This window comes from Oncorhynchus kisutch, linkage group LG27 (assembly GCF_002021735.2).
Source record: "Oncorhynchus kisutch isolate 150728-3 linkage group LG27, Okis_V2, whole genome shotgun sequence".
Classification (NCBI taxonomy): domain Eukaryota; kingdom Metazoa; phylum Chordata; class Actinopteri; order Salmoniformes; family Salmonidae; genus Oncorhynchus; species Oncorhynchus kisutch.
This window is the reverse complement of record NC_034200.2, coordinates 24,875,723-24,898,840: the sequence shown is the minus strand read 5'-3', so window position 1 is coordinate 24,898,840 and position 23,118 is coordinate 24,875,723. Positions and strand designations below refer to the sequence as shown.

Here is a 23,118-nt window from a genome sequence, read left to right as displayed (position 1 = left end):
GTGCAAGGCAATTTTTTTATAGATAAAAGGATATTTAGTGTAAAACTTTTAAATGTGTGGGTGCTTTTCTCCTTTGTCAACAGCTGATTTTTAAAGGGGATGTGGATGATTCTAAAACACTTCTGCGCTACCTGCCGTGAGGATACTATTGTGAATCCTCTGAAGTAGGTAATGGAGCAGCCTCATTTGTTCACCTATAAACGAATTTACTCTCTCCTCAACCACTTATCGGTTTCCGGGTCTTGGAGGAGAGAGGACAAATGAGAATCTCCCTTGGAAGTTGAGCAGTCACTTTTGACCTGATGATCTGTAATGCCTCTGACACAGTTCGGGCTACTGACTTATGACCGTGTAACAGAACAGAATATATGTGTGTGTGTGTGTGTGTGTGAGTTTCGTGGCACTAGGACCTTTATTTTGGTGAAGCCATGGCAATCTGATGTAATAATACTAGCCTCTTCTTAAGCTCGTGAGATCAGGATGGTTCGTACTAGGCTATAATAATACTGACCTCTGTCACAAATTCATTATTCTGAGGGCAACACCAGTCACATGTTCTGTTCTCTCCTACCCAACAAAATGTAAATAGCTGGTGAGAGCAAGACAGTTTGTATTGCCGTGTCTAGCCCTATACAATATTACAATTTCATTTTTGTTATACTGTATAACAGAAATGAACTTGTAATATACTGTAAACTCATAAATTACTCCTCTAATGGTAAATGTGCACTGATTAGCGTGGTATTGCATAGTGTTTGTGTGTGAGTGAAGGAGGCGATGACCCATATCTGGCTGCCCTGGTCTGGATTTCTAAACAGCTGTTCTGTGGGATTGTGGTTCCACCAGTCCAGCACGACTCCCATGGGCTGTCAGAAGGGCTTCTTCCCAAATGGCACCCTATTCCTTATATAGTGCACTTGTTTTAACCAGGGCTCTATGCACAATATGGGGAATAGGGTGCCATTTGGGAAACATCCCAGCTTGATTCTCCCATGAGCTGTCATAAGGAGAGGGATGACCACATTGCTCCACTTCATGGCTGCTGAGATATGAGATTAGTATTATATTTACATACATTGATAAGACACAGCTCCATGAGCTATTCAGTATATTCATACTGGCTAAGATTAGTCAGGGTTGAATGAGCCTTCTAAATATCTGACAAGTTTCTGTTCAGAATCAGAAAGTTTTAGCAGTTGCATTGTGACTTGTGTGACAGTTTTCTGTTATTCAGACTACTCTGTTAACTGTGGTGTGTTGTCCGGGGTACTAAAGCTGACACACTCTGAGTCTGTTGGTTGGAAACCATATTCCATCAGACTAACTGTTCAGTCAAACCAGGAAATAGCTTGACAATGAGTCAGAGCTGTTGGCTTTCCTCCTGTGAGGAATTACTGTGAACCTCTGCTTTTCTTTTCCACTAGCTGTGGGATCTCTAACTCTCAAGGCAGGCTGGAATATGCTGCTAGGCAACCTCTACTGTTCTACAGACCCTAAAAAGGAGTGAAAAGTGGTCTGGCAACGTGTAATTGAAGGGGGAACTCTGTAAAAAAAAAAAAGTTTTATCAGTGAAATGAATCGGTTTCCTTATTGTGTCACAGCATCGGAGTTGTCAAGGAAAACAAAGAAATGTCATTGTACAATATTATGCAGATTTAGGCCAGGCTATTTGGGTTTGAGTTCATGGTATTGCGTTTTATAAACATGATCTAACAGCCAAATAAAAATAGCTTCTTAGCGAGAGCAATTTATCAAACAAGAATTTGGTAGGACTGGGAGTGGTCTGAGTTGGGAGGGGGAAACAGAAAACAAGCTGTTATTGGCAGAGAGGTTTGGAACTCTCTTTAACTATTTTACCTACTAGTGTTGTCACCAGGCAGACCAAAACTGCATCCCACCAAAACAGGCTGAAATTAAAGGTGGTCTTTTCAAACAGCTCTTACACTAAAAGGGCATTCATCATTTTCCCAATTTCTCATTATTATTCCAACCTCATCGTGTGGAAACACACTGAGTGTACAAAACATTAGGAACTCTTTCCATGACATAGACCAAGGATCATCAACTAGATTCAGCCGCGGGCCGATTTTATTTATTTTTTCTTCTAATTTGTAGACTGGGCTTCTTGTGGTCAATTTTCAAACAGATGTAATGTTTCACTAAAACAAAATAATTTCAAACCTTGCTTACATTTGTATACTATCATGTCTCAATTATGCATGGGAAGGCTTGGGAACAGATTTCTTAAATTAAAATCACTTGGAGCTGATTTCCTGGTGTTTTTATTCTTATGTCCAACAATGAAAATTCCACACCAACAAAATGTTTGTTTTTTTTGACTCAGAAAACTTGGGAAGGGGGCAAATAAAACCACCTTGCCTCGTGAGCTGCAAGTTGGGGAACACTGACATAGACGGACCAGGTGAATCCAGGTGAAAGCTATTATCTCTTGTTGATGTTAAATCTACTTCAATCATTGTAGATGAAGGGTAGGAGACAGGTTAAAGAAGGATTTTTAAGCCTTGAGACATGGATTGTGTATGTGTGCCATTCAGAGGGTGAATGGGCAAGACAAAAGATGTAAGTGCCTTTGAACGGAGTATGGTGGTATGTGCCAGGCATACTGGTTTGTGTGTTAAGAACTGCAATGCTGCTGGGTTTTTCACACTCAACCATTTCCTGTGTGCCTCAAGAATGTTCCTTCAGCCAAAGGACGGGGACGGGATTAAAAACATGGGCCAACATGGGCCAGCATCCCTGTGGAATGCTCTTGAGACCTTGTTGAGTCCATGCCCCAACGAACTGAGACTGTTCTGAGGGCAAAAGGGGTTGCAACTCAATATTAGTAAGGTCTTCCTAATGTTTTGTACACTCAGTGTACATAAACACAGGAATATAACTTTTTAATAAAAAAAAAATGTTGACCCCTTTTTCTCCCCAATTTCGTGGTTAGTCTAACTACCCAATTGATAGTTAGTCTTGTCTAATCGCTGCAACTCCCATACAGACTCAGGAGACGCGAAGGTCGAGAGCTGTGCGTCCTCCAAAACACAACCCAACCAAGCCGCACTGCTTCTTGACACAATGCCCACTTAACCCGGAAGGCAGCCGCACCAATGTGTCGGAGGAAACGCCGTACACCTGGCAACCGTGTCAGTGTGTACTGCGCCCGGATCACCAGTGCGCGATGGGACAAGGACATCCCTTCCGGCCAAACCCTCCCCTAACCCGGACGACGCTGTGCCAATTGTGCGCCGCCCCATGGGTGTCCCAGTCACTGCGACAGAGCCTGGGCTCGAACCCAGAATCCTCTAGTGGCACAGCTGCCACTGTGATGCAGTGCCTTAGACCACTGCGCCACTCGGGATGCCGAATATCCCGTTTTTGACTGCACTAAGCCTTTTAACCTTTATTTTGACAGGGAGTCATGCTGAGACTTACATATGAGCCAAACATGCACATCAATGCTAGTTTAAGTAACACTTCATCACTACTACTACAGTGCATTTGGAAAGTATTCAGACCCTTGACTTTTCCCCCATTTCTTTTACGTTACAGCCTTCTCAAATGGAATGAATAAAACATTTCCTCATAAATCTACACACCATACCCCATAATGACATAGCGGGGAATAAAATGTGAATGTATTAAAAATAAAAAACATACCTTATTTACCTAAGTATTCAGACCCTTTGCTATGAGACTCAAAATTGAGCTCTGAATGCATTGATCATCCTTGATGTTTCTACAACTTGATTGGAGTCCACTTGTGATAAATTATTTTGATTGGACATGATTTGGAAAGGCACACACCTGTCTATATAAGGTCACACATTTGACAGTGTGTGTCAGAGCAAAACCAAGTCCTGAGGTTGAAGTAATTGTCCGTAAGGCTCAGAGACAAGATTGTGTCGAGGCATAGATCTGGGGAAGAGTACCAGAAAATGACTGCAGCATTGAAGGTCCCCAAGAACCCAGGGGCCTACATAATTCTTAAATGGAAGAAGTTTGGAACCACCAAGACTCTTCCTAGAGCTGTCCACCTGGCCAAGCAATTGGGGGAGAAGTGAGTTAACCAAGAACCCGATGGTCACTCTGACAGAGCTCCAGAGTTCCTCTGTGGAGATGGGAAAACCTTCCAGAAGGACAACCATCTCTGTAGAACTCCACCAATGAGGCCGTTATGGTCGAGTGGCCAGATGGAAGCCACTCCTCAGTAAAAGGCACATGACAGCCCGCTTGGAGTCTAGGAGACTGGGAGACTCTTCAGGATCAAGGAGAAGATGGACGGCGCATAGTACAAAGATCCTTGATGAAAACCTGCTCCGGAGCGCTCAGAACCTCAGACTGGGGTGAACGTTCACCTTCCAACAGGACAATGACCCTAAGCACACAGCCAAGACAATGCAGGACTGGCTTCAGGACAAGTCTCTGAATGTCCTTGAGTGGCCCAGCCGGAGCCTGGACTTCAACCCGATTGAACATCTCTGGAGAGACCTGAAAATAGCTGTAGAGCAACGCTCCCCTTCCAACCTGACAGAGCTTGAGAGGATCTGCCGAGGAGAATGGGAGAAACTCCCGAAATACAGGTGTGCCAAGCTTGTAGTGCACTACCCAAGAAGACTCCAGTCTGTAATTGTTGCAAAAGGTGCTTCAACAAAGTACAGAGTGAAGGGTCTGAATACTTACAGTACCAGTAAAAGATTTGGACACACCTACTCATTCCATGGTTTTTCCTATTTTCTACATATGATATGATAACTGGCTCTCATGAGGACTGCCACAGGAAAGGAAGACCCCAGAGTTACCTCTGCTGCAGAGGATAAGTTCATTAGATTTACCAGCCTCAGAAATTGCAGCCCAAATAAATGCTTCACAGAATTCAAGTAACAGACACATCTCAACATCAACTGTTCAGAGGAGACTGCATGAATCAGGTCTTCATGGTTGAATTGCTGCAAAGACACCACTACTAAAGGACACCAATAAAAAGAGACTTGCTTGGGCCAAGAAACATGAGCGATGGACATTAGACCGGTGGGAACTTGTGCTTTGGTCTGAGTCCAAATTTGAGAATTTTGGTTCCAACCGCCGTGTCTTTGTGAGACGCAGAGTAGGTGAACGGAAGATCTCCGCATGTGTGGTTCCCACCGTGAAGCATGGGGGAAGAGGTGTGGGGGTGCTTTGCTGGGGACACTGTCAGTGATTTATTATAATTTTTTAAATTCAAGGCACACTTAACCAGCATGTCTACCACAGCATTCTGCAGCGATATGCCATGCCATCCCATCTGGTTTGTGCTTAGTGGGACTATCATTTGTTTTTCAACAGGACATTGACCCAAAACACACCTCCAGGCTGTGTAAGGGCTATTTGACCAAGAAGGAGAGTGATGGAGAGCTGCATCAGATGACCTGGCCTCTACAATCACCCAACCTCAACCCAATTGAGATGTTTTGGGATGGGTTGGACCGCAGAGTGAAGGCAAAGCAGCCAACAGCATATGTGGGAACTCTTTTAAGAATGTTGGAAAAGCGTTCCACATGAAGTTAGTTGAGGGAATGCCAAGAATGTGCAAAGCTGTCATCAAGGCAAAGGGTGGCTATTTGAAGAATCTCAAATATAAATTATATTTTTATTTGTTTAACGCTTTTTTGTTTACTACATGATTCCATATGTCATATGTGTTATTTCATAGTTTTGATGTCTTCACTATTATTCTACAGTGTAGAAAATAGTAAAAAACAAAAAAAAACATGTGAGTAGTTGTGTCCAAACTTTTGACTGGTACTGTATGTAAATGTGATATTTCAGTTTTAATTTTAAAACATTTGCAAAAATGTCTAAACACTTTTTGCTTTGAGGTATTATGAGGTATTGTGTGTAGATTTTATGAGGGGGAAAAACTATTGAGTCCATTATGGAATTAGGTTGTAACGTAACAAAATGTGGATAAATGAAATGGGTCTGAATACTTTCCGAATGCACTGTATTTAGGGAATTCTGTACCCTTTGGGATTCAGCCTAAGCCTGCCTGCAGAAGCCTGTCTGTCTGGTAGTTATGTAAATCCAACTGCTTCTCTGTCACAGTCGACTCCCTGCCTCAGCTATCTCTGAGCGGCTTGGTGCTGTTCTCATGCTGTCAGCCTGAGACCCCAAATACTGCAGCCTCATCTTTGAATCAATGCACAGAATCAGCCCTTTCTTCTGAGCTTTAGACGTGCGGGTTTAGCACCATTCAACACTACTACCAAACCAAGGTGATATGTTGTTTCATATAGGTGTAATTAGACTGTATTAGTAGTATACAGTCATCATACAACTCAAAGTACAGGTGTATCCCGTTTATGTAGCCAAGTTATCGTTACTCATTGTGTATGTATTCCTTGTTTTAATGTAACTTCTTGTTCTCTCTGCATTGTTGGGAAGGGCCCATAAGTAAGCATTTCACTGTTAGTCTACGCCTGTTGTTTTTTGAAGAATGTGACACATTTTATTTGATTGATCCTGTCAATCTGTCAGTTGCGTTACTCTCTATTGCCCCTATAGTCTTTATTGAATGTCTGTTTTAATGTCAAACTATTGACCAACCTGTAATGACATTGTGACATTGTTTTCATCTACCCCACAGCATCTCTTCAGACAGCTCACATATTGAACGAATATGAACTGATCCATTATTCTCTTCATTCCAGGTTCATTTTCCAGATGTGGAGAGAGTGGAATGGCTCAACAAGGTACTGAACGTCTTCACTGCAGTGCGTTGTCCTACAGTACACCAACCAGACCTGGGTTCAAATACCATCTTTCAAATGCGTTGAAAATCGTTCAAATACTTTGTTTGATCTAGCCTGCCTAGAGTGCCAGATTAGTGGGGTTTTGCAGTTTTGGGACTATCGTATTGCTCCATCAAGCCAGGCAAGCTCAGTCAAGCACAGATAACATATTTGAAATGATTTCAAGTAGTATTTGAACCCTGTCCAATACCAACTTTCCCGGCAGCAGCACTTGCCCTGCTCTAGATAAGTGGTACAGTGTGGAGGCAGGGAAGCGGGCGGGAGGGCAGCAGCCTCTTATAAATAGGCCCTTATCTGGAGCTCTGCTAACCCAGCTCCAGTACCAGCCTCCCTGGGGACCCTTCTAACTCCAGGAACTGGGAGGAGTCATTACTCTTACAGTTACTGTAAAAACCAGACTTATGGGGATTTAGTCCACAATGTTTCAAAGACACATTAGATAATAAAATGAGAGATTGAGCTCTATTTGTTTTGCAGGAGTGTTATAGATGCTATTGTTTTTGAAGTAGGTTTATGGGGTAAGGAGTTCATGCATCAGTACTTAAAGTAGAGCCCATAAACTACACTAGGGCCACACCCAAACCAAATAGATGTGTCAGTTGAGTTAATGTTATGTGTGTTGGGCAATTATAAGGGCATTTCCTACCTATTATCTATGACAAAATTCTGCTAAGAATTTTCCCTCTGGGATTAATAAAGTATTTCTTATCTTAATTCAGTCTTATTCAATCAAACCATGCAGAGAACAGGGCCATTACCTATGTAGTGTCTCTGTCAGACATTGAGCTTTGAGAATATGACCTGTGTCACCCTGAGTCTTCCTTTCTGTCTCCCTCCCCAGACAGTGAAACAGATGTGGCCGTACATCTGTCAGTTTGTTGACAAGCTGTTCAGAGAGACCATCGAGCCGGCTGTGAAGGGGGCTAACGCTCACCTCAGCTCCTTCTGCTTCACCAAGATCGACATGGGGGACAAGGTTAGACTGAGGCATTTAGATATACATGTATGTTTCCAGTGATGAGTTCTGGGGTCAATGTTACTGTTGGTTAGGTTCCCACTGTTATGTCGAGCAGTGTAGAAAATGTTCTATATTTTCTTATATGCTGTAGGTGTTTATTCTGTATAATATAGTTCATAGGTGTTTGTTGTTTACCGTCATTAGCCCTATCAACAATGTCCAGCAATTTATTCCTGTGTGTAAGTTTTCAAACTTGTTAACCTTGTAAGGGAACTTAGGAAACGCATGCTTGAAGTATGGTTGGACAAGCAGTTTGGGTTTGAGCACACAGAGGCACCTGTCAACCATTGGGTCCTGCTTTGTCACCCTATCCTCTCTCCCACTCTCCCTCCATCTTTCTCTCCTTCTCTCTCTACAGCCTCTAAGGGTGAACGGGGTCAAAGTGTACACTGAGAATGTGGACAAACGACAGATTATAATGGACCTGGAGATTAGGTATAGTCACATGCACTGTTTCTATTGGGAGATACCTTTTTATATCATTTCATATCAAGACAATATATATATATATATTTTTTTTTTAATCTTTTCAGCTTTGTTGGAAATACAGAGATTGATGTTGACATCAAGAAATACTACTGCAGAGCTGGTATAAAAAGTATACAGGTAGTCATGTTTTTATATCATACACATGCGTACACTACTTTCTATTGGGAAATGTTGTGACTTTCTCCGACTATTCAGTTGATATACCAGACCTCCTAAGCTTGATGAAAATCTGTCTGTTGCATGAGACGAACCATTAGCCACCGCCGTATTTGGCTATGCATTATGAAAATTAACGGGTTTTTTTCCCATTTTATTTTTTTTACATAACATGTTGACACTTCATAGATAAGGGTGAAGGTTGATTATACAACATTTCAGGAGGTTGCCCTTGCAAACCACCAGCATATTTGCTGATCAGAGAGAGACAGTTGTATGCAGGGTAGTCTACAGTAATCATTGCGAACCCATTCTGATTGGCCAGGTTTGAGACTACAGTCTCAGGTGGTCAATGTGTCCACTCTGGTAGGCTGTTTTGGAATCAGTCCAGATTTCATACGGTTTTGTTGGCTCCTAATAGATGGCTGGCTTTTCATTGTAACCATTTTTTGTTCAGAATGAAGTTCTTAAATGTGGCAATCTGCAATCTCATATGTTTTGTTTTGATTCTGACCAAGCCACTGTTTTGAGTAAATGTGAGAATAAGACTACAGCAGTATGGTAATCGGTATGGCAGTATGGTTAATCAGTATGGCAGTATGGTTAATCGGTATGGCAGTATGGTTAATCAGTATGGCAGTATGGTTAATCAGTATGGCAGTATGGTTAATCAGTATGGCAGTATGGTTATCAGTATGGCAGTATGGTTATTGAAAATGTCAATTTTTCCATTTCATGTTAAGGGATGACTCTGTGTTTAATTGCTCGTCCTTGCAACCAAATTTGTAGCTCTAGACAGTGTCTACATTTCTGAGCAAAGAGTCACTTCAGTCAGGATGGATACTAATAAAAGCAGTGGAACATTTAGTAATACAACTCAGGTCAGACTTTTCCTTGAGACAACAAGAAGACAGTCATGTAGAATTTGTCAAATAGATTAATCAAAAGTGTATTGTACCGTTTTTTCCTATGTAATAAGATAGAGACCTATAAAGTGTATGTTACAATGATCTGCAATCGAAAAGTCACTGATTGGCATGTTTTCTGCAGCTTCACGGTGTCTTGAGGGTCATCATGGAGCCCCTGCTCGGAGACATGCCATTGATCGGAGCCCTGTCAGTTTTCTTCCTGAAGAAGCCTGTAAGTATTGGCAGTCATTTTGACTTATTCTAGAACTACTGCAGTGGTTGGAACCTCTGAGGAGGGAATGGTCAGCAGACCGCTGGATGTGAAGGATGTTGTATTGAGTTCCTGTTCCAGAAAACCCATTCCCACCAAGCCAAATTATAATTAGGCTTCCAACCCAAATGGCTACCAATTCCCTTTTATAGTGCACTACTTTTGATGGGCCCTGGACAAAAGTAGTTCAATTTATAGTGAATAGTGTGCTATTTGAGATTCAGCCTTAGTCCATACCCTGCTCTTTAGCAGCTGTCTTCCTGTGGGTCAGCATGTGTTATAGATTGAGGGTTTGATATGGGGTCCCTTAGGAGGATGATACATTCCAGTAAAAGGACAATGAGGAGGCACTGTAGCTTCCTGCCGGATTCATTACAGCTGAAAAGATAATGAACTGGTGTACAATAGCTTGGATATATTTCCTAGATGGGTAATAATGCTCAGGTCTTATTTTAAACAGACCCAGTTTGGGGCGGTGTTGATTACCAGTCCAGTAGTCACACGTCATTTGTCTTTTTGACAATAGATGTTTTAGTGCTTATTTTTAGTGCCATGAAGTTATGGGTCGGGTCTCAAGGAGCATTGCTGTGCTGTTATTGTCAAGATATGGGCCTCTGTGTCTCGGTCATATCGTCCCTGTGTCTCGGTCATATCGCCTCTGTGTCGGGGTGGGGAGAGCAGATTTGCGTTATCTTAAGCCTCCTCTGTGCTCTTTATGCTGTCTATGTTGCGTCTTTCTCTCTGGGTAGGATTTATGTAGACGTTCCTCTATTCTCATTGCCTTGTTATTACTCAGTAAAGGTCTATGGTAAGTCAGCCGGACATCCAGTCTATACCATCTCATACAACGCTCCCCTCTTGGACTAATACATCTTAACCCCTTAATGAACTACACTCAGTTAGTGTTGGACCAATGCTGTGAACGGAGTTGAATTATGTCTTGCCAGTTTAGTTAAATTTGATCATCTTCACACAGTCCAGTCCTGCTAGTCTTGATGACTACAATAGCATCCTGCATTTTCCCAGCCAGTCTATAACCGTACACTCATTGTAAAACATAATCCAATTCACTGTTAGTATCAGAGCTGTGATGCACTTATATAGTATAATACAGTACAGTTTGAATAGATATGTTGCATCAGGGATAGAGACTGTCATCATCCCTATAAACACAGACCAGGCTGAGGCTGAGCCACATTTATTTCCCCCTGATGTAGTCAGAGACCTGGTTAGAAGTCCTGGGATAAAGACTGGGGTGTGATGACAGTCCTTTAGAGTGACACAGCCATCTAAGTCTTATTTTAACCTCTGGAGTTCTGCTATCTCTCCTCAAGTGGACTGTTTTTAACCTGGTCCAAGATCTGTTTGTGCTGTCTTGACAGATCTGGGACCAGGCTAGACTGCTATAGAGCACATGGTTCTTGTCCACAATGGCCTCTGACCCGTGGTCCAGTCATGGAGACCTTCTTAAGAATGAATGTAAGGTCCACCCCTCTACCCTGTCTTGAATTTGTTTTTGAATTTACCGCCCCTTGAAGAAGGTATTACCTGTAAAGCGTTGTGCCTTCATACTCCTCCTGCCCTTCTACCCTGACAGGCAGTCTATCTGTCCCCTGAGTTGTGTAGATGTTTGTTCTCAGAGTTACCATCAGTGGGGAATGGCAGCCTATTCGACTGGCTGGTAAACAGTGCCCCGTCTGAGCTGGAGGCGAGGGAGGAGCGTGCCAAGAGTGTGGTGTAAATGTGAGCAGCGTTGCTGTGGTTACGTAGCGTAGCGGCTGTGTGTTTGAAAGTAAAGTAGAGCAGAGCAGCCAGCCAGGATAAAAGGCCTCACCAGGACTGTTTGATGCTGCAGCATTCTCCTGCCATGCGGTCATAACCAGAGAGGAAACCACCTTTTCTTTCCACTGACTAATGGATGATATTTGTTCAACCCAATGTAATTACAGTGAGATACCTATCATGTGCTCTCATCTATAAACATCACTGAATGTTGTTGTTAAAACAATTCTTTGGATAATCAATGTTTTTTTTTTACTGGTACTTGGTTGTTGTTGATAGGAGTTATGACTTAGTTTGTACAGCCAGGTACAGTGTGTTCCAGTGTTGTACAGAAGGCTTAGTGACAGGGCCTGTGCAGAAGCCCTTGCGTGTTCATGTTTGTCTGTTCCTGTAAGCGCTAGCACAGTGTGGTGGTGTGGCCTGTTCTGAAGACTAAGTGGTGCACACAGGAAGTGCACGCACACTCTGCCACCCCGCCCTGCCCTGCCTCACCAGATAAAAGCCGGCAGCGGTTCGTATCGCTGTGCAGCCTACGTGTCAGTCACTCTTTCTATCAGTCAGAACAATGTAGCAGGCAGTAAAACAAATTTGTGTCGATATCTGGAGACAGGAAAATAATCATAAATGCCCTGCTCATGTCTTCAACAAATGATGAGAGCATCATCTCTTGATGCTCACAAGCTGATCTTCCTTCCCTTCATCACTATCTCACTTTCCTTCTTGTGTCCTGTTTTTATGTTGTGCATTTTGGGGTAAGGCATCATGTGCCACTCCTTGCATGACAAGACAATATACAGTGAGCTCCAAAAGTATTGGGACAGTGACAAATGTTTTGGCTCTGTACACCAGCATTTTGGATTTATATACATTTTTTTATTTCACCTTTATTTAACTAGGCAACTCAGGTAAGAACAACATTCTTATTTTACAATGACTGCCTACCCTGGCCAAACCCTCCCCTAACCCAGAAGACGCTGTGCCAATTGTTTATATATTTATTTAGCTGTTATTTTACCAGGTAATTTGACTGAGAACACGTTCTCATTTACAGTAAAGACCTGGGGGAATAGTTACAGGGGAGAGGAGGGGGATGAATGAGCCAATCGTAAACTGGGGATTATTAGGTGACCGTGATGGTTTGAGGGCCAGATTGGGAATTTAGCCACGACACTGGGTTTGACACCCTTACAATAAGTGCCATGGGATCTTTAATGACCTCAGAGAGTCAGGACACCCGTTTAACGTCCCATCTAAAATACAGCACCCTACACAGGGCAGTGTCCCCAATCACTGCCCTGGGGCATTGGGATACTTTTTAGACCAGAGCAAAGAGTGCCTCCTACTGGCCCTCCAACACCACTTCCAGCAGAATCTGGTCTCCCATCCAGGGACTGACCAGGACCAACCCTGCTTAGTTTCAGAAGCAACCCGGCAGTGATATGCAGGGTGGTATGCTGCTGGCTTACAAGGCTTCACATTGTGCGCTGCCCTATGGGACTCCCGATCAAGACTGGTTGTGATACAGACCGAGATCGAACCAGGGTCTGTAGTGATGCCTCTAGCACTGAGATGCAGTTAGCTATGAGGTTAGCTTTAATTTTAGTGTATTTTCATTCATATCAGGTGAACCGTTTAGAAATTACAGCACTATTTGTACATAGTCCCCCCCCCATTTTAGGGGACCAAAAGTCTTGTTAAAAATTCACTTTTGTGTATTCACTTAGTAAAGAGTGAAGTATTAGGTCCCATATTCATAGCAAGCAATGACGACATCAAGCTTGTGAATAATGAGTGAGAAAGTTAGACAAACAAAATTCATATGCTAACCTCTCACCATTACATTAACGGGGACGTTAGCATTTTGGGTGGGTATGACATTTGTGCGTCTATCTGTAATCATGGTAGCATCTATATTCATATAGAAGTGTTTAGAAACATATTCTATTCTTATTTACAATGAAAGTGACTCCAAAATGGCACATTATTTACCATTAAATTTCTATTGGGCACAAAACAATCTTAAACAGCAAATGCATCCAACAAATTTGTAGTCACCAGGTTAATGTAGCGATTGTGTGCTAAGTATATGGGACCAAATACTTCACTTTTTACTACTTAAATACACATGTAAGTGAATTTGTCCCAATACTTTTGGTCCTCTAAAATGGGAGGACTGTATACAAAAGTGATGTAATTTCTAAATGGTTCACCTGATATGGATGAAAATACCCTCAAATTAAAGCTGAAAGTCTGCACTTTAACCTGATAGTCATTGTATCACTTCAAATTGCTGGAGTACAAAGAAAAACAATACTTTTGGAGTTCACTGTAGGTGTGAATCAGCCTTTGTTCTCTGTGAAGTCGGTTCAGTTCACTCTTCCTGGTTGTATTCTGAACAAGTAGGCATGCTTCTCATTTAAACATTACTGGGTTGGCTTGGGCTCATGTTACCAGAATTCAGGATACCGGAGTTTATCCTGACATAGATCTCTGGATTGATTTTAGAAGTTGAATAACATGATCATACTACAGCACATCATGACTTGTTCACCTTGTGTAGCCTAGGGCTAGGTTATATTAGAGCTTTATGGGAAGGAATGTCGCTGTGTCGCAGTCAGAATATAATTGTGTCAAAGCTTGTGCCTGCAGCTCTTTACTTGTGAGAATGTGGGAGAATACATGTTTGAATGTCACCTCTGGTCTCTGGAAATTTTCCTTTGACAATTGAACAAACAGAAATGATTGACAAGCCTGAATTTAGCCATAGGCTATATCACGCGCTCTCGTTCCATAGCCACACACATTTAGACAGTATTTTTAAGGTGTACTTGAACCGCTTTATTCTTCATACTAAGTACATCTGTGCTTATGTACGCTACAAGTCAAATCCTCATCTTAAATCACACAAATGTTGACATTCTGATTTGCTTAATGGCCTGTTGCTCAACTTTGCAGATATTCTTAAGTGAGCAGCTTAAACGTGAACAAAGTTAGAAACGTAATCTCACCCTGAGTCCCCTGACACACACACATCCCACAGTTCAGAGGCATATCCCTGACCACTGGCACATGAGACATGACATCATATTACCCTGTGTTTGGTTTACTTATATTTTGTAACCATGACAACTGGTAGACTGTTGGAGCTAGGAACACAAGAATTTCGCTACACCCACAATAACATCTGCTAAATATGTGGATGCGAACAATAAAATGTGATTTGATTTGACTAATAAGACCTTTTATGGTAAGTAGGTTTTGACTATCCTAAATGATGTGGTAGGAAACGTTAACGTGACAATGCCATGATTCCTTGCCTAGAATTGGGTTAGGCCTACCTTCCCTATTCAAACACCATGTCTGTCAATGTTTTTATTTTTAGATACAGAGAACAATGAGTTAATTTGATGTGCTAGGTAATAGTCGTAGATTGCTTAACTATCATGACATTTTCTTTATTGTAACTATGACTCATAAAGTAAGAGAGCATAGCCTAGATGGAGACATTCAGTGCCCTATGATTCAGTGGGCAGGACTCCTGGCTTGGTTACTGGCACAGAGAAAGACATGGCCTGCATCCCAAATGGATGCAAAAGTAATGCACTATACAGGGAATAGGGTGCCATTTGGGGTGCACAGACTAACGCTGTAACATAGCTAGCCAGGCCATGTTCCCATAGACTGTGACGACATAGCATTCTCAGAGTTTGATTCCTTCGTTTATGTCCCTGGAACACTGTCCAGTGCCTACTCATTCCTGAGCCTACTAAATGTTTACCATTGTGCTGAGTGGTTTTGCAGTCTGTGTAGTATTGTGATGCTTTAGTGCACTGTTGCTGCTCGCAGACTCTGGCATTGTCCTGAAAACTTCTAGTTGGCGTTACAGTATTTGTTTTGTTATCCAATCCACACTAAGAATGTGTCCCAAATTACACTTTATTCCCTGGTAAAAACCCTGGTGAAAAGTAGTGAAAAGTACTACATGTGGAAAAGGGTGCCATTTAGGATACAGACTATGCTTTTGCCACATACTGTACAGCCTACAGTCATCCCTTCCATAAAACCTGTGCAGAATGAACAGTTACTGATTCGGTATAGTTTGCCCTTTGTAGTGAGAATCTTAGAAGCCTTATGTCTGTCTCCTGGGCCTGTACGGTATTGCATTCTTTTTGAGAATGCTAATTTTCTTCAAGAAATTGCTTTCCGCTCTAGACTGTTTTTAAAGTTAATGTTCACTGTTCAGGTCAAAGTGATAACTGTCTTACCAGGTACTGGAGTGGTCATTGTAGCAGTCTTCAAAGATATGACATGATGAAAGTAGATAACATATTCTATTATAAAGTATAAATCAATGCTTTGCTTTGGAAATGTCAGTTAGAACCAATTCAAATGAACGTATTTTGGAGAGTAAAAAAAAAAAACAGACAGAGCTTTCATTAGCTGTTGTTTCATTAGGAAACTGTACTCCTCACGGGCTGAGAGCTTTCATTAGCTGTTGTTTCATTAGGAAACTGTACTCCTCACGGGCTGAGAGCTTTCATTAGCTGTTGTTTCATTAGGAAACTGTACTCCTCACGGGCTGAGAGCTTTCATTAGCTGTTGTTTCATTAGGAAACTGTACTCCTCACGGGCTGAGAGCTTTCATTAGCTGTTGTTTCATTAGGAAACTGTACTCCTCACGGGCTGTGAGCTTTCATTAGCTGTTGTTTCATTAGGAAACTGTACTCCTCACGGGCTGAGAGCTTTCATTAGCTGTTGTTTCATTAGGAAACTGTACTCCTCACGGGCTGTGAGCTTTCATTAGCTGTTGTTTCATTAGGAAACTGTACTCCTCACGGGCTGAGAGCTTTCATTAGCTGTTGTTTCATTAGGAAACTGTACTCCTCACGGGCTGAGAGCTTTCATTAGCTGTTGTTTCATTAGGAAACTGTACTCCTCACGGGCTGAGAGCTTTCATTAGCTGTTGTTTCATTAGGAAACTGTACTCCTCACGGGCTGAGAGCTTTCATTAGCTGTTGTTTCATTAGGAAACTGTACTCCTCACGGGCTGAGAGCTTTCATTAGCTGTTGTTTCATTAGGAAACTGTACTCCTCACGGGCTGTGAGCTTTCATTAGCTGTTGTTTCATTAGGAAACTGTACTCCTCACGGGCTGAGAGCTTTCATTAGCTGTTGTTTCATTAGGAAACTGTACTCCTCACGGGCTGAGAGCTTTCATTAGCTGTTGTTTCATTAGGAAACTGTACTCCTCACGGGCTGAGAGCTTTCATTAGCTGTTGTTTCATTAGGAAACTGTACTCCTCACGGGCTGAGAGCTTTCATTAGCTGTTGTTTCATTAGGAAACTGTACTCCTCACGGGCTGAGAGCTTTCATTAGCTGTTGTTTCATTAGGAAACTGTACTCCTCACAGACAGCTTTCATTAGCTGTTGTTTCATTAGGAAACTGTACTCCTCACAGGCTGTGAGCTTTCATTAGCTGTTGTTTCATTAGGAAACTGTACTCCTCACAGACAGAGCTTTCATTAGCTGTTGTTTCATTAGGAAACTGTACTCCTCACGGGCTGAGAGCTTTCATTAGCTGTTGTTTCATTAGGAAACTGTACTCCTCACGGGCTGTGAGCTTTCATTAGCTGTTGTTTCATTAGGAAACTGTACTCCTCACGGGCTGTGATCTTTAATTAGCTGTTGTTTCATTAGGAAACTGTACTCCTGACGGGCTGAGAGCTTTCATTAGCTGTTGTTTCATTAGGAAACTGTACTCCTCACAGACAGCTTTCATTAGCTGTTGTTTCATTAGGAAACTGTACTCCTCACAGGCTGAGAGCTTTCATTAGCTGTTGTTTCATTAGGAAACTGTACTCCCCACAGACAGAGCTTTCATTAGCTGTTGTTTCATTAGGAAACTGTACTCCTCACAGACAGAGCTTTCATTAGCTGTTGTTTCATTAGGAAACTGTACTCCTCACAGACAGAGCTTTCATTAGCTGTTGTTTCATTAGGAAACTGTACTCCTCACAGACAGAGCTTTCATTAGCTGTTGTTTCATTAGGAAACTGTACTCCTCACGGGCTGAGAGCTTTCATTAGCTGTTGTTTCATTAGGAAACTGTACTCCTCACGGACTGAGAGCTTTCATTAGCTGTTGTTTCATTAGGAAACTGTACTCCTCACGGGCTGAGAGCTTTCATTAGCTGTTGTTTCATTAGGAAACTGTACTCCTCACGGACTGAGAGCTTTCATTAGCTGTTGTTTCATTAGGAAACTGTACTCCTCACGGGCTGAGAGCTTTCATTAGCTGTTGTTTCATTAGGAAACTGTACTCCTCACGGACTGAGAGCTTTCATTAGCTGTTGTTTCATTAGGAAACTGTACTCCTCACGGGCTGAGAGCTTTCATTAGCTGTTGTTTCATTAGGAAACTGTACTCCTCACGGACTGAGAGCTTTCATTAGCTGTTGTTTCATTAGGAAACTGTACTCCTCACGGCCTGAGAGCTTTCATTAGCTGTTGTTTCATTAGGAAACTGTACTCCTCACGGACTGAGAGCTTTCATTAGCTGTTGAACTGCTTCCAAGTTACTGCATTTTAGCCATCGGAAATTCCTCTTCTCCTGATAATGAGTCACTGAGAACCGAACTTAAAATGCTTTGAAATGACTGTTTTTGTTTGGACTTCGATTTACTATATGCCTACTCTATTGTTTCCCGTATTAAAACAGAGCGAACTCATCAATATTGATTAGTCTCGATTTTCTCAGTTTTGCGAATGTTTCTGCTTTGTTAAACTTGTATGTAACAATTTGAACTTTTGCACTAATTGGGTCTGTCTCTTCTGTCCTCATTTCTAATCCGTTCATGACATTTTATGACGATGATTAGCTAGATGAGAACAGTAGCTGGATTAGAACCTCATAAAGATGTGCTGCAGTAGCTTTATCATTCAGTGCTTAGGAGCCCAGTGAGTGATGCAGACCAAGGCAGGAGACGCACAGAGCTAGAGCCTGCCCACCATACACATGTCCTCTCTGCATTGTACTGAAACAGAGTCTTATTGATTAGGAGTTCCATGGAGCAGGCTGCAGCCCTCTTAGTGAGAATGCTCTCCCTACGTTTAGAGGACAAGAGCTAGTTTTGGAGTCACTTTCTAAATTCAATGACTAATGAATTCAATGAAATAAAATGACTTGTGTTTGTGGTCCACGTGTGTTCCTTGTATGGGTTTATCAACGTTTTAGTTTTTTTCTCTGTCATTCAAGGCATGTTTTCTTTTTTTCTTCCAGTTGCTGGATATAAACTGGACAGGCCTCACAAATATGTTGGACATTCCAGGATTGAAGTAAGTGACAACTGCAAGATTGCAAACCCTGCTTGTAATGGGTCTCGGTTACATGGCTTCTGTCAGCACTACCAAGCCCTTATCACTCTTTCTCACTCCAGATGGGTGGGGTGTAGGTTTGGGCCGATATACCGATTTTTATTAGATTTAATCACATCATATTTGATATTGACGATTTATAGTGATGTGGAAGACTATACTCTATTTGAACTTTACAAATCAAAACTGTGCAGATGTATCTGTTAGCCTCTATTAGTATGTTGAAAATGAAGTCTAAATTAATTAACTAAGCCTATTTTTCGCCATACAAAATATTATTTAATGAGAATGTGACTATAATATTGTGAATACGCACACAATTTTCACAGTCTGGAATGATTTTGTCATTAATGGTACAAATGATTACATCGGATATCTCGACATTTGGAGTAACATATCGGAGAAGAGGTCTCCCCAAATAGTTAGAACTGGCCTAACCCACAATATATAGTGGAAAGTATTCAGATCGCTAGACTTTTCCCAATATTTTATTATGCCTTATTCTAAAATTGTTCAAATTGTTTTTTTCCCTCATCAATCTACACACAATACCCCACAATGACAAAGCAAAAACAGGTTTTTTGAAATATTAGCAAATTTATTAAAAATGTAAAACATCACAAGTACATAAGTATTCAGACCCTTTACTCAGATCTTTGTTAAAGCACTTTTGGCAGTGATTACAGCCTTGTCTTCTTGAGTATGACGGTACAAGCTTGGCACAACTGTGTTTGGGGAGTGCCTCCTGTTCTTCTCTGAAGATCCTCTCAAGCTCTGTCAGGTTGGATGGGGAGCGTTGCTGCACAGCTATTTTCTGGTCTCTACAAAGATGCTCAATCAGGTTCAAGTCCGGACTCTGGCTGGGCCACTCAAGGACATTTAGAGAATTCTCCCTAAGTCACTCCTGTGTTGTTTTGGCTGTGTGCTTATGGTCGTTATCCTGTTGGAAGGTGAACCTTCGCCCCAGTCTGAGAACCTGCTCCAGAGTGCTCAGGACTTCATCAAGGATCTCTCTGTACTTTGCTCTGTTCATCTTTGCCTCGATCCTGACTGCCGCTGCTGCTGAAAAACATCCCCACAGCATGATGCTGCTTCACCATAGGGATGGTGCCAGGTTTCTTCCAGATGTGATGCTTGGCATTCAGGCCACAGAGTTAAATTTTGGATTCATCTGACCAGAGAATCTTGTTTTTCATGGTCTGAGAGTCTTCAGGTGCCTTTTGGCAAACTCCAAGCGGGCTGTCATGTGCCTTTTATTGAGGAGTAGCTTTTGTCTGGCTGCTCTACCATAAAGGCCTGATTGGTGTCTTGCTACAGAGATGGTTGTCCTTCTGGAATGTTCTCCCATCTCTACAGAGGAACTCTGGAGCTCTGTCAGAGTGACCATGGGGTTATAGGTCACCTCCCTGACCAATGCCCTTCTCCACCGATTGCTCAGTTTGGCTGGGCGGACAGTCTTGGTGGTTCCAAACTTCTTCCATTTAAGAATGAGGAGGACACTGTGTTTTTGAGGACCTACAATGCTGCAGAAATGGTTTGGTACCCTTCTCCAGATATGTGCCTCGACACAATCCTGTCTCAGAGCTCCACGGAGAATTCCTTCAACCTCATGGCTTGCTTTTTGCTCTGACATGCACTGTCAACTGTGGGACCTTATGTAGACAGCTGTGTGCCTTTACAAATCATGTCCAATCAATTTAATTTACCACAGGTGGACTCCAATTAATTTGTAGAAACATATCTCAAGGATGATAAATGGAAACAGGAGCTCAATTTCGAGTATCATAGCAAAGGGTCTGAATACTTATGTAAATAAGGTTTTAATTATTTTTTGTTTTTAACACATTTGCAAAAATCTATTTTTTTCGCTTTGTTATTATGGGGTATTGTGTGTAGATTGCTGAGGAAAAAAACTAAAAACTAATACATTTGAGAATAAGGCTGTAACGCAACAAAATGTGGAAAAAGTCAGGGAGTCTGAATACTTGTAGGGAAATTAGTTCTGGTATTGGTTAACTCAGAGGGTGTTGTTACAGTACACATTCATTGTAAATGGATATCTGTATTGTATCCTTGTGGGCATCCCAAATGGCACCCTATTCCCGAGTGTGCACTATTTTTGTCCAGAGCTCTGAGTCCTGGTAAAACTATTGCACTATATAGGTAATATGTTGCCATTTTTGGACACACCTTGTTATCAGTCTAAATAGGCTAATAGATTAGAGGCAACAGTCCTTTTAATGTGATCACCAATTACCAGGGATGAAGGGAGGAGGTAGAGAAGGGAAAGGTATCTATATCATGAAGTTCATTGTGTCAGTGAGAGCCTAAAGGCTAAGGTTTACTAGGCTGTTTATGGCTCCTGTGTCAGGCTTAAACAGCTCTGTCCCTCCAGTGTTGACAGATCCTGGTCAAAAGTGTACACTATATAGGGAATTAGGATGCTATTTTGGACTCTACCCAGGCAGCACAAACAGACAGGCGCTAGGGAACATTAACATGAAGGCCTCATTTTTGTGGAGAGAGAGAGCCAGGTGGCAGCTTTCAGGGCTGGAGGGAGGGAGGGAGTGCACTCATATGCGCATGCCTGTGCTTGTATGGCATGCGTATGCGTACGTTTTAGTATAGTAGCATTTCACTGTGTGTCGGTAATGACACTATGGCAGGTATAAATGACTAACAGCCAGTCCACTTTCTCAGACAGAGCTGCAGTCTGTGAGGGATAAGGAGGGAGAAAGGTCAGCATAGCTCTCCCTGCTTGCATCCCAAATGACACCCTATTCCCTATATAGTGCACTACTTTTGCCCAGGACCCATAGGGAATAAGGTGCCATTTGGGAAGCTGGCCCTGTAGCTGTGTGTTAAAAGTAGTCCTACACCACTGTGAGGTCATGCATTTACAGCTCTATGCAAAGCAGCCATGTGGTGGCGGACTGCAATTAGAGGACAAGAAGCCATCACATGGATATACTACTGGACCCCATAGCTTGTTTCAACATCTCACTCTTCAAGTTCTGTCAAATGCTGTCACTGTCCACATGTGATATGCTCACTTATCCCAAAAGTGGGATCAAATGAAACACAGCTAAATGGACCAATGGAAATACAGTGGAAATACAGTTGTCAAGGGTAGTCTCCCTGAAAAATACTGTTAGAAGTCGCATGAGAAAAGGAAATGAGCAACTAACTGGGCGGCCAGTAGCCTAGCGGGTAGGAGCGTTGGGCCACGGCGAAGGTTGTTGGATTGAATCCCATAGCCGACAAGGTAAAGTTCTGCCCTTGAGCAAGGCAGTTGACCCCCAACAACAACTGCTCCCCGGGCGCCGATGACATGGATGTTGATTAACGCAGCCCCATGTACCTCTCTGAATCAGAAGGGTTGGGTTAAGTGCGGAAGACACATTTCAGTTGAATGCATTCAGTTGTGCAACTGACTAGGTATCCCCCCATTTCCTTTCCCTAACCACACAGACAGGATCCCCATTGTAGTGATGTGGGCCCTCAATTTTCCTTTGTTTATGATGAACTTTAAACTATAAATAGTCATCTAAACCGAGCTAGCCCTCCCCCTGAAAAGCCCCTGGAATCCCTTTGGGCTGCTATTGAAATGATTGAATTAATAGATTAGAATGGGGATTATAACTAGTTTATTTTATCTAAGTGTTGATATTTATAGAAGTTGGTGATGGAGTGGTCAGAGAAGTTGACATGTGATTCAATAGGTGGTTGTGTTTTGAAGCTTGGATGGGATATGTGTTAAAATGCTACAGTGAATGCTTGGCCATTGAATATACTAAATTCAATGAAGAGCCATGCAGAGATACAGGTAAAGGAAATACTTGACTAAATAAGGGATACAAAGGATATTAAAACCAGGTGCTCCCACACAAGTGTGGTTCCTGAGTTAAGCAATTAACATCCCATCATGCTTAAGGTCATGTATTAAAGTGCCCAGTTGCCCATATTTTTTTCTGCCATGGCTAGAAGTAGAGATCTCAGTGACTTTGAAAGCGGGATCTCAAAATAGCATAGGGTGTTTAAAGGGTGTGTGTCAGTCACCAGATCAACCCAATTCAACACTTATGGGAGATTCTGGAGCGGAGCCTGAGACAGCATTTTCCACCACCATCAAAAAAAACACCAAATGATGGAATTTCTCGTGGAAGAATGGTGTCACATCACTTCAGCAGAGTTCCAGACACTTGTAGAATCTATGCCAAGGTGTATTGAAACTGTTCTGGCAGCTCGTGGTGGCCTAATGCCCTGTTAAGACACTTCATGTTGATGTTTCCTTTATTTTGTCAGTTACCTGTATGTTTAGGCCT

General features: G+C 42.2%; 1 protein-coding gene across 5 annotated transcripts in view; it reads left to right on the top strand.

The window, feature by feature from the left end:
• LOC109872062 (extended synaptotagmin-2) overlaps positions 1 to 23,118 on the top strand; it is a 47,987-nt gene that overhangs the window by 9,381 nt on the left and 15,488 nt on the right. For 3 of the 5 annotated variants that reach the window (XM_020463157.2, XM_020463158.2, XM_020463156.2), the window contains exons 3-8: positions 6,696 to 6,737; positions 7,639 to 7,773; positions 8,174 to 8,250; positions 8,349 to 8,421; positions 9,511 to 9,600; positions 18,699 to 18,754. In XM_020463157.2, coding sequence (XP_020318746.1) covers positions 6,696 to 6,737; positions 7,639 to 7,773; positions 8,174 to 8,250; positions 8,349 to 8,421; positions 9,511 to 9,600; positions 18,699 to 18,754 — 473 coding nt within the window. Of the gene's footprint in view, positions 1 to 2,344; positions 2,433 to 6,695; positions 6,738 to 7,638; positions 7,774 to 8,173; positions 8,251 to 8,348; positions 8,422 to 9,510; positions 9,601 to 18,698; positions 18,755 to 23,118 lie in introns of all 5 variants that reach the window. The other 2 variants (XM_031806419.1, XM_031806418.1) reach the window with 1 other exon arrangement.